Raw genomic sequence first — 12,237 nt, 5'->3', positions numbered from 1 at the left:
CCTCCAATTGGGCGGCCTCCTGATTGGCATGTGGCCCCCTCATTGGCTCTGCTGCCTGCTCAAATGCTTAAAGTGGCAGGCACCAAAGGTGCCCTGCCACATGCTTCCATCACCATTTTTAAGTGCTGGGACGCTGATCTCCTGGACAAGCTGCCCACTGCTCTGTCCCACTCCCCACACTGGCCCCAGGTCCTATCCACTGCCTTGGCTGGGCAGTGCCCCCAGCCCTAGCCCCTCTCCCTCCCTCACTGTGGGGACTTCAATCTTTCCACTCCCCAGCCCCTTCCCTCCACAGACTTACCTGTACAGTATTACTGTCCCCACTGCCTGGGTGCATTCTTGTAAATCAGTCACTGGATTGGTATCAGCCGATATGGCTGGTTAATTACTATCAGTATCGGCCAAGAAAATCTTTATTGGTGCACCCCTACTATACAGTGGACTCACTAAAAGATACCACAAAAAAAACTTTTTTCTCAAGAAGTAGTAAGTAACTAAAGAGATGCTGGACAGTAATATATACAAATGTTGTTAGTCAAATATAAAACAAACCAGAAAACCAGTTTCCCTTCTAAATATGTCCACTCATTAATGTCAAAGTCAGTAGGAATACTCTGGGAGAAGCAGGAATACATTTTCAAAGTGGCACATGGAAGTGGCTGCAAAAACATTATTTTATTAATGAGGTTTATCAACTTATCTCCTAACAGACAACTATTAAAGTGGAATCCATATGGTGCACAGCCAAGTATTTTTGTATAAAACCAACATGTTCTGTGAATGACAAGGAATGACAGTGTTCATTCTGAAAATCTTAATTAATACACTGTAATATATTGGAAGATTTTGGCCATAAAAGAGGGCAGGGAAGAAAGATATACTCCAAAATTAATTTTTGTATGCCATCAGCAAACACTTAATTAAATTTCCCACTTTTGTGATACATGACCACTCAGACGTAAAAAATAGGAAGGAAGAAAAGTAAAATATTAACCAGCATACATAGATATGCTGGTTAATATTTTACTTTTCTTCCCATTTTTTCACTCAAGTTCAATTAAATTTGCAAAGAAAACAGGATTTGTTTACTCCTCAAGAGTTCTAGTTCTATACCCATTTACTAACCTAGAATCCATATGAGCTACTGAATGTGGTTAAAACAAACAAACAAACAAACAAACAAACACCTATTGGAATGAATTTAAAACTTCAGCTTCATTATTACAAAACCTTATGGGACTGGGAATAAAGTTCATTTAATAAGATCTCTGCTGCAACATCATAATAAAAATCTCAGTACCTGCCATTGGGACTGTTAAAAGCTGGGGTTTGTTATAAGGGGTTATATTATATTATTCACTCCAAAGCCAGAATAATAGGTACCCTCTCAGATACTTCAACTTTTTGTTTTAATTCAATCTGTAGGTCCAAAAGAGCCATCCCCCACTGGAAGGTTCTTCTCCCATCTGCACTGCATAGAAGGTTTAAAAAAGTCACCGTAAATTGTCAAGAGAAAACTCCTATCATAGAAGCAGGTAGGTCTTATGCCCTAGGCAACTGCCAAGATCAGACCTTTCTATACTACACATTGCTATAAGGAGCCCAGGGAGACTGCTGAGAGTACATCAAGCGGGACTCTGGCTGTAAAAGTGGGTGGCACAAATGTGGCTTGGGGACATTGTTTTCCTGAATTACTGGGTTGTCTCTTCTATGTCCTTTGTAGCATTACTGCAGCATAGAACTGGACCCTCCTTCACTATCCATGCATAAAGTAAGTAGACAGCTTCATAAAGCCACCCCCAAAAATCCCACCACTTTTTCCTGTTTGGTTGGGTTTTGTTTAATTGTAAAATCTCAAATGTTGATTAATTTCTCTCTCAAAGTTTATCCTTCCCTCTTCTTACTTATAGGTCTAAGCCTGTTTTGACATCTGTTTGGTAGCATTAGTTATATGCAGCTAAAAAAATGCTAAAGGTAGTTACCCTCTTTTGTTATTCACATATTATCCATTACGAGATTTTATAGGGAAACTGCCCCCCCCCCAATAAAACAACAAAAAACCCACCGACCACCACACTTCTGAGGTCTAAAATTCAGCTTATGGATTGCTCATAAAACACTTGTCTCCATTATTGCTTTTGATAGTCACTTATTGTGATTCATTATTCATGTTCCATAATTGGCTATTTGGATCATATGATACTGCATCTTCTCCCCAATTAGTGGATAACTCCTCTTTCCAAAAACTCTGCCAAAATTTGAATGCAAACACTCATCATGCACATGAATTCAAAATAGAATTCCGAGAACCCTTCTTATCATAAGCTATTTGCTAATTAAATGCTTCTCATATAAATGTTTGGGAATATACTAACACATACATAACAAAAAGGACAGACTCCATTATAATGAGTAAAAAGAGGCACTGTTGATACTTCAGGACACAAATGGACCTAATGTTCTTGGCTCTTTAACTTGCATAATAAACCCCACACAACATTGTGCTACCTAACGTTATCACAGAAGGCTCCACAACTCTAGACCCCAAAAAGGACTACTAAAAACTTTTCTATGTAAAGTAAGGGTGTCATGAATATTCTTACAAAGAACAGCTCAAAAGCCCCTTTCAGATTCTTTGGGCATCTTTACATGTGCTCCAAGGTGGGCACTTTAATTAGAGCAGCTTTTGGAAGCTGCTCTAATTAAAGCACCCACAGCATCTTGTGTATTCAGCAAGCTTTAGTTCAACAAGCTTTAGTTAAAGTGCCCACACTGCCATTCTGAAGCTCATGGATGCTGAATACATGAGACACTGAGGCTGCTGGAGGTGTCAGGCATGTGTGTAGGTATCCTTTGTGCTGGGACCATTTGATGGCCCACAATTGGGAGTCTCCACATCAAGTCTTGAAATGATGACAAGATGTATGCTCTGCCCACCCCTGAAATGTACACATCAAATTCCAGAAATTAAGACACTTTTTATATGGTGGTTTCCAAAGTGTTATGGGACATACCACATCTAGTGTAAAAACTGATATAAAATACTAAATTGAGGTTACAAAGGTCACACCATTTTTAATTAATCTGGGCATTTTAGGGGGTGCTCTATTTGCTATGCACACTCATTAAAACTCTTGTATAGAAAACAATAAACAAAAATAGAACTATCAAACAAAAGAAAAATAATTCTTGTTAATTTTATCAGAACAGGACTGATGATATTGCTCTTGTGCAAAAAATAATGGCTTTTAAAAACATTTCTGAACCAGTCTTTTTAGTTTCTGTTTTTTGGTGTTTTGGGTTTGTTTGTTTGTTTTTTTTTTTTTTATAATAGCAGAACTTTGAGTCGATTCTTAAGTTTGCTCAATTTGATAGGCCAAAATGGAAACATTAATTCAATTCCAAACATTATATCAGTTTCCTCAAAATAATTTAAAAAATATTCAAAATGGTTACCTCATATACATTGAACTGTGATTGCCCTCTAGACAATTCTCTATAACTTGTTGTGAATTCTCCGATGAAATCATGGCTAGAAGAAAAGTTTTCATATCAATACATGAAGGACAAACTACTTTGAAGGTATGCTTTGTATATTAATGGAAATAAAAAATGGCTGATATATGAATTTACACCTGAGAAAGTAATGAGGAAAAAAGAAAACAACTGTGCAATTCTGTTGATTTACAGATAAATGCATGTTCATTACTCTCTCTCCCCAAATTATAATTCTGAGTAGATTTGATTGAGTCTTTCTGTTCATATTACTTCAACATACAATTAAGGACTAGACTGCAAACCAACTCCGGAGAACCAATTCCAAATAAAGGCGAGAAAAAAAACCCCACTCCTATGTTCTGTTGAGTTGGTTGTTACACCAAAGGGGTAAAGCCAAGACTCCTCTTATTCCGTGTCCCAGCTTCAGAGGTAAAACAGTGGCCTCACAAGCTGCTCGCAGACGTCGATCAAAACAAAACAAAACAAAACAAAACAAAACAAAACAAAACAAAACAGCATTTTACTTTAAACTTGGCATGCTCCCATGCCAAGTCCAGCACATGCCCAGAAGAGGCAGTGCATCAGTTGCAACTGGCTTTTCCAGTGTCTGTATAGATTGGGCACTTCAGCGGGGCTTTTTTGGCACTTTATCTAATAGCTGATTGAATCAGCTATTAGATAAAAGCACCAAAAAGCCCTGCTGAAGCACCCAATTTACATAGAAGCTGCAGAGCTGGGTCAAAGTAACGTGCTGCTACTTCCTGTAAAGTGCATTTTTTTATTTTTCTCCCCACATCTGCCAGGGCCCACAGAAGCTATTCACTTCATTGCACTGAAATCCCCTGAGCATGGAAGTTATACAGGGGGTCAAGGAAATACCTTCTGCAACATTAATGGGCATGGGTGACCTGTAATTTGAAATGGAATTTAAAAAAAATCTTATGATTTAGTTACCTACATAAATTATACTTAAAATACTACACATTCCTAATCAGAGTATAAATCAGAATCATAGAAATTAAGGTTGGAAGGGACCTCAGGAAGTCATCTAGTTCAACTCCCTGCTCAAAGCAGGACCATTCCCAATAGATCATCCCAGCCAAGGCTTTGTCTAACTGGGCCTTAAAAACCTCCTAGGACAGAGAGTCCATAACCTGTTTCAGTGTTTTACTACCCTCCTAGTAACAATGTTCTTCCTAATATCTAACCTAAATTTCCCTTAAGTACTTAACTACCCTTTAAATACTTAAATATAAATTTAGAGAAAGTTTTATATTGAGAGAGGAGCAAGGTTAAAGATTTTTCAATGACAGCGTTTCTAGATTTACTTCCAAACAACACAAAATACATCAGAAATACACATTTCACTTTAGTAAAATCCTACCTTTATCAACAAAACAAAAATCAAAAAACACCTACACAACCTGGAAAATATTATTTAAAGGATCTCCAGCCATTTTACCACCACCTATAGGCTAAATAAGGGGAAAACAGTAGCAGAGGCATAGCGCCACAGCTTCACATCAGGGGCAGCTATGAAGTTCCCAGGCAGCGCAGGCTCCTGTTGTGCTGATCCCAGTGACACAATCAGCTTCCACTCTGGCAATGGCTGCTTTTGCACTCCCCCACAAAACTTCTCTGTTAGGACCTTGTTACAATTTGTACTTTGAGCTGCTCAAGTGTTGATCAATGTTAGTGGTAGAGCAGTCACACCCTTCAGCAGTCAGCTAGCCACTGAAGGATAAAATAAAAAGTAAAAAAAAAAAATTAAAAAGAAATAAAGGGGAAGTAAATTAAAGAAGGTTTCATGTCTTAATAAACTGGGATTTGGGATGGGGGGGGCAGTTGTGCTTCCTGGTGTGGCTGGGAGGTGGGAGTGGTGAGGGAAGGGGGTTTTGGGGTAGCTACTGTCCCTGCCTTGTGAAGGAAGTCCCAGCTCACGGGGACTTGATCCAGTCCCCTACATTGTCTGCCCCCTCACCCTCGCAGAGACTATGCTCTTGGACCCACCTATGTCCTGTGACCTGACTAGCTGAAATGTGCTCTGCAGCCTGTTTACAAGAGGTCACACACCTGGGTGTGGAAAGGTCACACACCTGGGTGCAAGAAGGAGAGTTAGGTTGGTGCCAAAACTGCCCTCTGGGCAGTACAGTCTTGGGGGTAAAAAGTTTATCCACATAGCACAGAAGGGTGGGGGATGGGACACTGCATCTTGGCCTGCTGAAGGGCAGCAACTTAGGCTGTTCATCTGCGGGGAGTGGCCACACGTTAATGGAACATGAACTGGGCAACATGGATTTGCCTGGAGAGTGGATCTGGAGCCCTAGCAAGAGAGGAGGAGGAGTACATTCCATTGGTGGAAGGCCAGGCTTCCCCAAGATCGGGAGGATTGAGACCACTGCAACCAAAAGGAAGGAACGGGTGGTGGTACCTGAAGACTCCCTTCTGTGGGGGGTGAAGGCATCCAGCTGTTGGCCTGACCTGTTGTCTCAGGAGGTCTGCTGCTTGTCCAGACCCTGAATCTGAGATGTCACAGAAGGATTACTGAGACTCATCCAGTCCTCTAACTACTACCTCATGTTGCTTGTGGGCACCAAAGATACTGACCATGAGCAGATCAAAAGTCACTACAGGGCTCAGGGTTTTGTTGTTCCAAAAAGAAGGATTGCTAGGAAGAGATGGGATCCACCTGATAAAGAAACGGAAAGGGATCTTTGCAGACAGGCTTGCTAACCTAGTAAGGAAGGCTTTAAACTAGGTTCACTGGAGGATGAAGACCAAAGCTCTGAAGTAAGTGGGCAAGCAGGGGACCTGGAGGAAGTGCAAGCAAGAGGGGTCAACAGGGGAAGCCTTCTCAGTCTTCCTCAGAAAGTAGAGCAATCAGCTAGATACCTCAGATGTTTGTACACAAATGCATGGAACCGAGGAAACAAACAGGAAGGACTGGAAGTCCTTGCACAGTCCTGGAACTATGACATGATTGGAATAACAGAGACTTGGTGGGAGCTCGTATGACTGGAGTACTGTAATGGATGGGTATAAACTGTTCAGGAAGGACAGGCAAGGAAGAAGAGGAGGAGGAGTTGCGCTTGATGTAAAAGAGTCGTATGGCTGCTCAGAGCTCCAGTATGAAACTGGATATAGGTCTGTTGAAAGTTTTTGGATTAGGGTCAGAGCAACAAGTGTGATGTCATGGTGGGTGTTTGCTATAGACCATCAGACCTGGAGGATGCGGCTTTCTTCAATTAGTGAAGGTTACCAGATCACAAGCCTTGGGTTCTCATGGCAGACTTCAATCACCCTGACATCTGTTGGGAGGGCAATACAGCAGTGCACAGGCAATCCAGGAAGTTTTTGGAGAATGTTAGGGACAACTTCCTGATGCAAGTGTTTGAAAGGTCATCTACGAGCCATGCTATTCTCAATGTGCTGCTCATAAACAGGGAAGAATTAGTGGGGAATGTAGAAATGAACGGCAACTTGAGCAGCAGGAACCATGACATGACTAAGTTCAGGATCATGAGGAAAGAAAGGAAGGAGAGTAGCAGAGTAAGGACCTTAGAGCAGATTTCAGAAAATCAGACTTCATTTCACTCAGGGAACTGATGGGCATGATCCCCTTGGAGGCTGGTCTGAGGGTAAAAGGAGTCCAGGAGAGCTGGCTGTACTTTAAAGAAACCTTACTGAGAGTGCAGGAACAAACCATGCAGATGTTCAAGAAGACTAGCAAGTATGGCAGAAAACTAGTCTGGTTTAGCAGGGAACTCTTCAATGAGCTAAAACACAAAAAGGAAGCTTACAAGAAGTGGAATTTGGACAAACTACTAAGGGTGAGTAAAAGAGTATTGTTTGGGCACGCCAGGATGAAATCAGGAAGGCCAAAGAGCAAGCAGAATTGCAGCTAGCAAGGCAGGTGAGGGGTAACAAGAAAAGTTTTTACAAGAATTACAAGTTTTAAAAGCTGGAGGCAGCTGTATCGGAAATAGGATCAGTATCAGCCAATACGCCTCCTTAAATAGAAGCTATTGGTATCAGCCCCCGAAATCTCTATTGGTGTACCCCTAGTTCTTTTAAAAATGACAGCTTCTTTCTTTCAATATTCTTAAAATGGCAACCATATCCTTCAAGAAGGCACGTGGAGCTACATAGGCCATGGAACACAAGTTCCATAAAGACCAAAGATGATCTCCTATATTATCTTTGGGTGTTGCAGCACTGAAATAAATGCACAATGAGGATGAAGGAGCTCCCCAAGTGGAGCTCTCATGTCCTAAACTTGAAAAGGGGCACAATTTAACAATCCAAGGAATTTAACAATCCAAGAAAAGGTAAAAGCCTTCAAATCAGGGTGCTGCTGGTGTTTCTGGGGAGTATCTAGCACACAGGCCACAAGTGGCATCTGCATTCACTGTGTGTAGCATGCATCAGATCAGGGAGCAGACAGTGGTAGATAAGGCAGGGAGCACAAAGCAGAGTGGCAGATTAGGCAGAGAAAGGGGATGAGAGTGGCACTGAGGGGGACTAATTAGCAGTGCCATCCACAGTTTAATGTACAACACGTGCAGTTTGTGGCACAGCAAAGATGTCTGTGGTGCCATAAACCACATGTGCCTACACATCTGGATCTAGCCAGGGAGGACATAGGGGTAATTTGTGGCATGCCTGCAGAAAAACTTGACTCACTAATCTAAGTATCAAGCAGATCCATAGTAGTACTGGAAATCAATCTGTTCTTGTGCCAATAAATTAGGCATTGGTATGGGTTCCTTCTAAGAACTGAGGTTGAAAGGATTTGTTTCCCAGTGCTCAATTAGGGTCACCAGACAAATAAGGGTACTGGAATAAACAGTAGAATACATCTCTCTCTCAGAACTGAGAGACCTGTGTGTGCGGACCCTTAGGTTTTAGAAGTCCATCAACTATCATGTAAGCCTGGATCTGAAGCACTCCGTAATGCAAGATTTGTTTTGGAAGATCAATACTTCCACTGGCACTTACTCTGAGTGCTGAAAATACATCTTCCTCTTAGGAAAGAGAGGAAGAGGGCATTTAATATTAACAGTATTCATAAGTCTAAAGTTTTGAGGATCTTTCTCTTCCCCAGCTTTTGCATTTGAGGAAGACCGTCTATGTAGAGAGATACAAAAGTACTATGTGATCAGACTTTCACTCTCGTGCAATGCCTGCTGTGACACCCTAACCAGATATATGATTGTCAGCAATTCCACAATTAATGACCCTTGTCAAGACAAGTTAGATATTATATGTTCCAACTGGTGACTGACATCTTTTGAAAGATAAAATGTTTTATTTGAATCCAGGCTTCTTAGATCTGCCATTTTCTAATGGTCTATAAAAACAAAAACCTTAAAATACCTCAAACATTTTAAAAGAAATGTATAATTTTATTATCAGTCTAATGGGCTAAAACTTGGGAAAAGTGGGAAATAAGTACCAGTTACAAACCAGTGAGTGGGGAAGGGATTAAGGGTTCAACAATCTCCTGTCCAGATACAACGAGACTTAATTCCTTTTGTGATAGCGGAACCCATGGATTAATACACATGTACTCCCATGTTAAGGCACTGTCTTTGATTCAGAAAATACATAGAAGAAAGTGTTCATTACATTAGTAGCACCAATGGTGGAATGAGACAAAGATGGAAAAACGTATTAGTTTGAAACAGAAATTGTAAATACAAAATGTATTTTTGCTCTATCATGTAAAATAGCACCATAGTTCATAAAGCATAACAAGTGTTTCAATTTCTGTTACAGTGTAATTACTTGTGACAAAGGAATGCTTATAGATTTAGAAAATGTGTTAATGTGGTGCATATTTTGGTATACTAATTAAAAACTACTTCAAAATGAAGGAGAACCTAAAAATACATACTTTTTCAAACATGTAATATAATTTGTGACACTGGCAGTAAGAAGCTCAATCAGATAAGCTGGTTAGCTTTTTTCCCCCTTTCCCAGAGCAAGGCTTGTTGGAAAAGAAACAAGAAAACGAGATCAAGATCCCTGAACAAATAATAATTCATTTGTGAATGTTACAGGCCAGACTGCAGAATACATTATATATTAAGTAGGTGAGCACTGCCTTATCCAGAAAGATCTCTCACAAAGCTTTTCTGAATATTGCCCCATGCCACTCTGCACTTACCTTAAAGTGGGCAACAACCACTGAAATGTAGTAGTGGTTTACACAGCAAAGGGAAATTGCCTAACTGTGTAATGAGAACACAATGCACAAGATGAAAGGCTAACCTAAGTCGCTTTCTCTGTGCAGAATATCATGTATAAAATGATAGTGCTCTGCTGCTCCCTGCTTCTCCCCCGCCCCCCATAACCAAAATAGGTAGTAAAGGGAGAGAAAAAACACAGAAGAAAATATTTTAGAAATAGTCTTCATTCCTGGTTTTTAGCTCCTAAAACTTTATAGCTATTTAGATTTAGGTGTGAGAATAAGAGACACTTAGCACGTATAAGACAAAAGCCTTGTAGGAAACATTCAATGTTTCCTAAAAGAGCCATTGCTTTCCCAAGAGAAACCATGGGTGTGCACATGTTCAGGCTTTTTCTCCCAGAGTAAAAATGGCTGCTTCAGGAGAAAAATAACCTGGGAACAGACTAAGGAAGTCTGGAACATGCCCTCCCTTCTTCCCTTCATGCTCAGCTCCAAGCTCTCCACTCTTCGGGGCCTCAGCTTTCAAATATCTGTACATGCAGCTCTGGGTAAATTTCTCTTTGAGGACAACAAACTTGGTACAATTCTCTCCTATTATTTGAATGGGTGTATGCAACCAGGTCTGAGTTGACATTGACTCCTTAAGCCCCATAGCATTTTAGAAATAACAGAAATGGTCAGTCTGTGCTTCAGCCTGACAAGTATTCAGACTTATTATCTTCTTCAAGTTTCATGGTTTTTATTAATTTTAGATTTCTGAGACTATTGGACAGCATAGCTAATTTTTATGAAAGCCTAGTGTGCAACTTCAGTTTTTAATTTTATTATCTAGGAAAGATATTTATATCATAGGCTCAAATATTAATATCATCGAGGTCACTTTCCTTGATAAAGCAAATCTTTCTGGATTTGCAAGGGAATAGAGGAAAAGATAAATCAGAGCATAGTCTGTATGACGATGGAGAGCCAGCTTTCTAATATAACTTAGTTAATTTTGCAATACTGATTTTAATTGGTAAGTACATTATTTTGCCTGGACAAAGAATGCCTTAGCAAGTGGGATGATTTTGTATAAGCAGGAGTCATATGCTGAAAGACAACATATGATGAAAATAACTGTTTATAAAATCAGAACAGAACTGAAAGAACAAAAGCAGAGAACCAGGAAAATAAAACTGAATCTGTTTGAGATAATTAGCAATGAAGATATGACCTGGCACAAGAAGTAAGGTAACTTTGCTTTAGCTAGGTTGCAAAAATGGAATGGGTAGCTTTAGAAAAAAACAGATGGGAAAATAATTGGTTAAAAGACAGGATTCAGGAATGACAAATAGCTAACAATCATTTAATTTCAGAGTGTGTGCCAAATTTAAAAACAGACATTGCATGACTTTTCCCATCTACCATGAGAGGTTTACTTCTTTTACCAGGTATAAAAAGAAATATAGATAGGGGCTTACTTTATTCACAATTTTGTAGAAATCACAAAATTGGGTAATGTCCATGAAATCAGGCAATGTCTGCAAAATCCACAAAAAAAACCTAACTAAAAATAAAATGCTGGCTCCCAGTGGGAGCCAGTGGTCCTCATGGCCACTGCAACTGGGCTGTGCAGCCTGTAAGGAAGGGGCAGGGAGCTGCCAGTATGAAGAGAAGCAACCAACATGGTGGCCACCCCCACCCCTCACTGCTGATTGGCCAAGAGGGCTGCCTGTCATATCAGCCTAGCCCTCTCGGCCAATCAGCAGTGAGGGTGGGGCCGCACAATGGACAGCCCTTCCAGCCAATCAACACCGAGGAGTGGGGCTGCATAACAGACAGCCCTCTAGACTAACCAGCGGCAAGGGGAGGGGCCACCAGGGCTCCTTGGCCAATCAGAGGTGTAGCAGGGCCCCACTGCAATAAGCCTGCAAAAATGGTGGCCAGCCCCACCATCTGACTGCAAAATCGGCTGCCTGCCTCCTCAATTTCAGTAGGTCCCTAAATATAAAGTATACCACTCATGCATCTTATACAAAAGAAATGTGTAGGAAAATACAAATCATACACTTTTCCGTATTCCAGCATGAGGATTAAAAGACATACTATACAGAAAGTACAAGCTAGCCATTCCACTGTAGGAAATGTTTTAATTGAAATTTCAGAGAGATCTAGCAGTGAGAAAACTACTGACATTTTGGAAACATACTGTCAGAAGATATAGCACAAAGAAAGTAACTCCAATGAAAGAAAGTAGAATGTGAAGGATAAAAAAAGACAAAAAACAATCTGGCTTTCACCTCAACACTTCAAGGACCTACATAAACCTGGGTAACTACCAGCTGGAAAAACAGAAATAAACTATCAAAGGCCTTGTTACAGGCCAAGCACTAAGCAATGAAACAAAGTAAAGAAAATGACTTTGAGAAGAGGCTTATTCAAATGTGGGGACCAAATCATAAGGGAAGTGGACAAAATATATGCACCATACTTTGTATCACATGCATGTTAGCTGTGAACCCAACTTGAAGTCCGTTACATGACAACAGCAACAACCACCATCTCTA

At 40.5% G+C, this 12,237-nt stretch overlaps 1 protein-coding gene across 1 annotated transcript in view; it reads right to left on the bottom strand.

Annotated features, from left to right (window-relative positions):
- The window catches only part of CPNE8 (copine 8), a 185,958-nt gene that overhangs the window by 62,167 nt on the left and 111,554 nt on the right, over nucleotides 1-12,237 (bottom strand). Inside the window, exon 11 of the mRNA XM_025209700.1 lies at nucleotides 3,457-3,532. Within this exon, the coding sequence (XP_025065485.1) occupies nucleotides 3,457-3,532 (76 nt within the window). The remainder of the gene's footprint in view (nucleotides 1-3,456; nucleotides 3,533-12,237) is intronic.

This window comes from Alligator sinensis, unplaced genomic scaffold, assembly GCF_000455745.1.
Source record: "Alligator sinensis unplaced genomic scaffold, ASM45574v1 scaffold9_1, whole genome shotgun sequence".
NCBI classification, from domain to species: Eukaryota; Metazoa; Chordata; order Crocodylia; family Alligatoridae; genus Alligator; species Alligator sinensis.
Note: the sequence above shows the minus strand (reverse complement) of the source record. Positions and strands in the feature narration are given on the sequence as shown.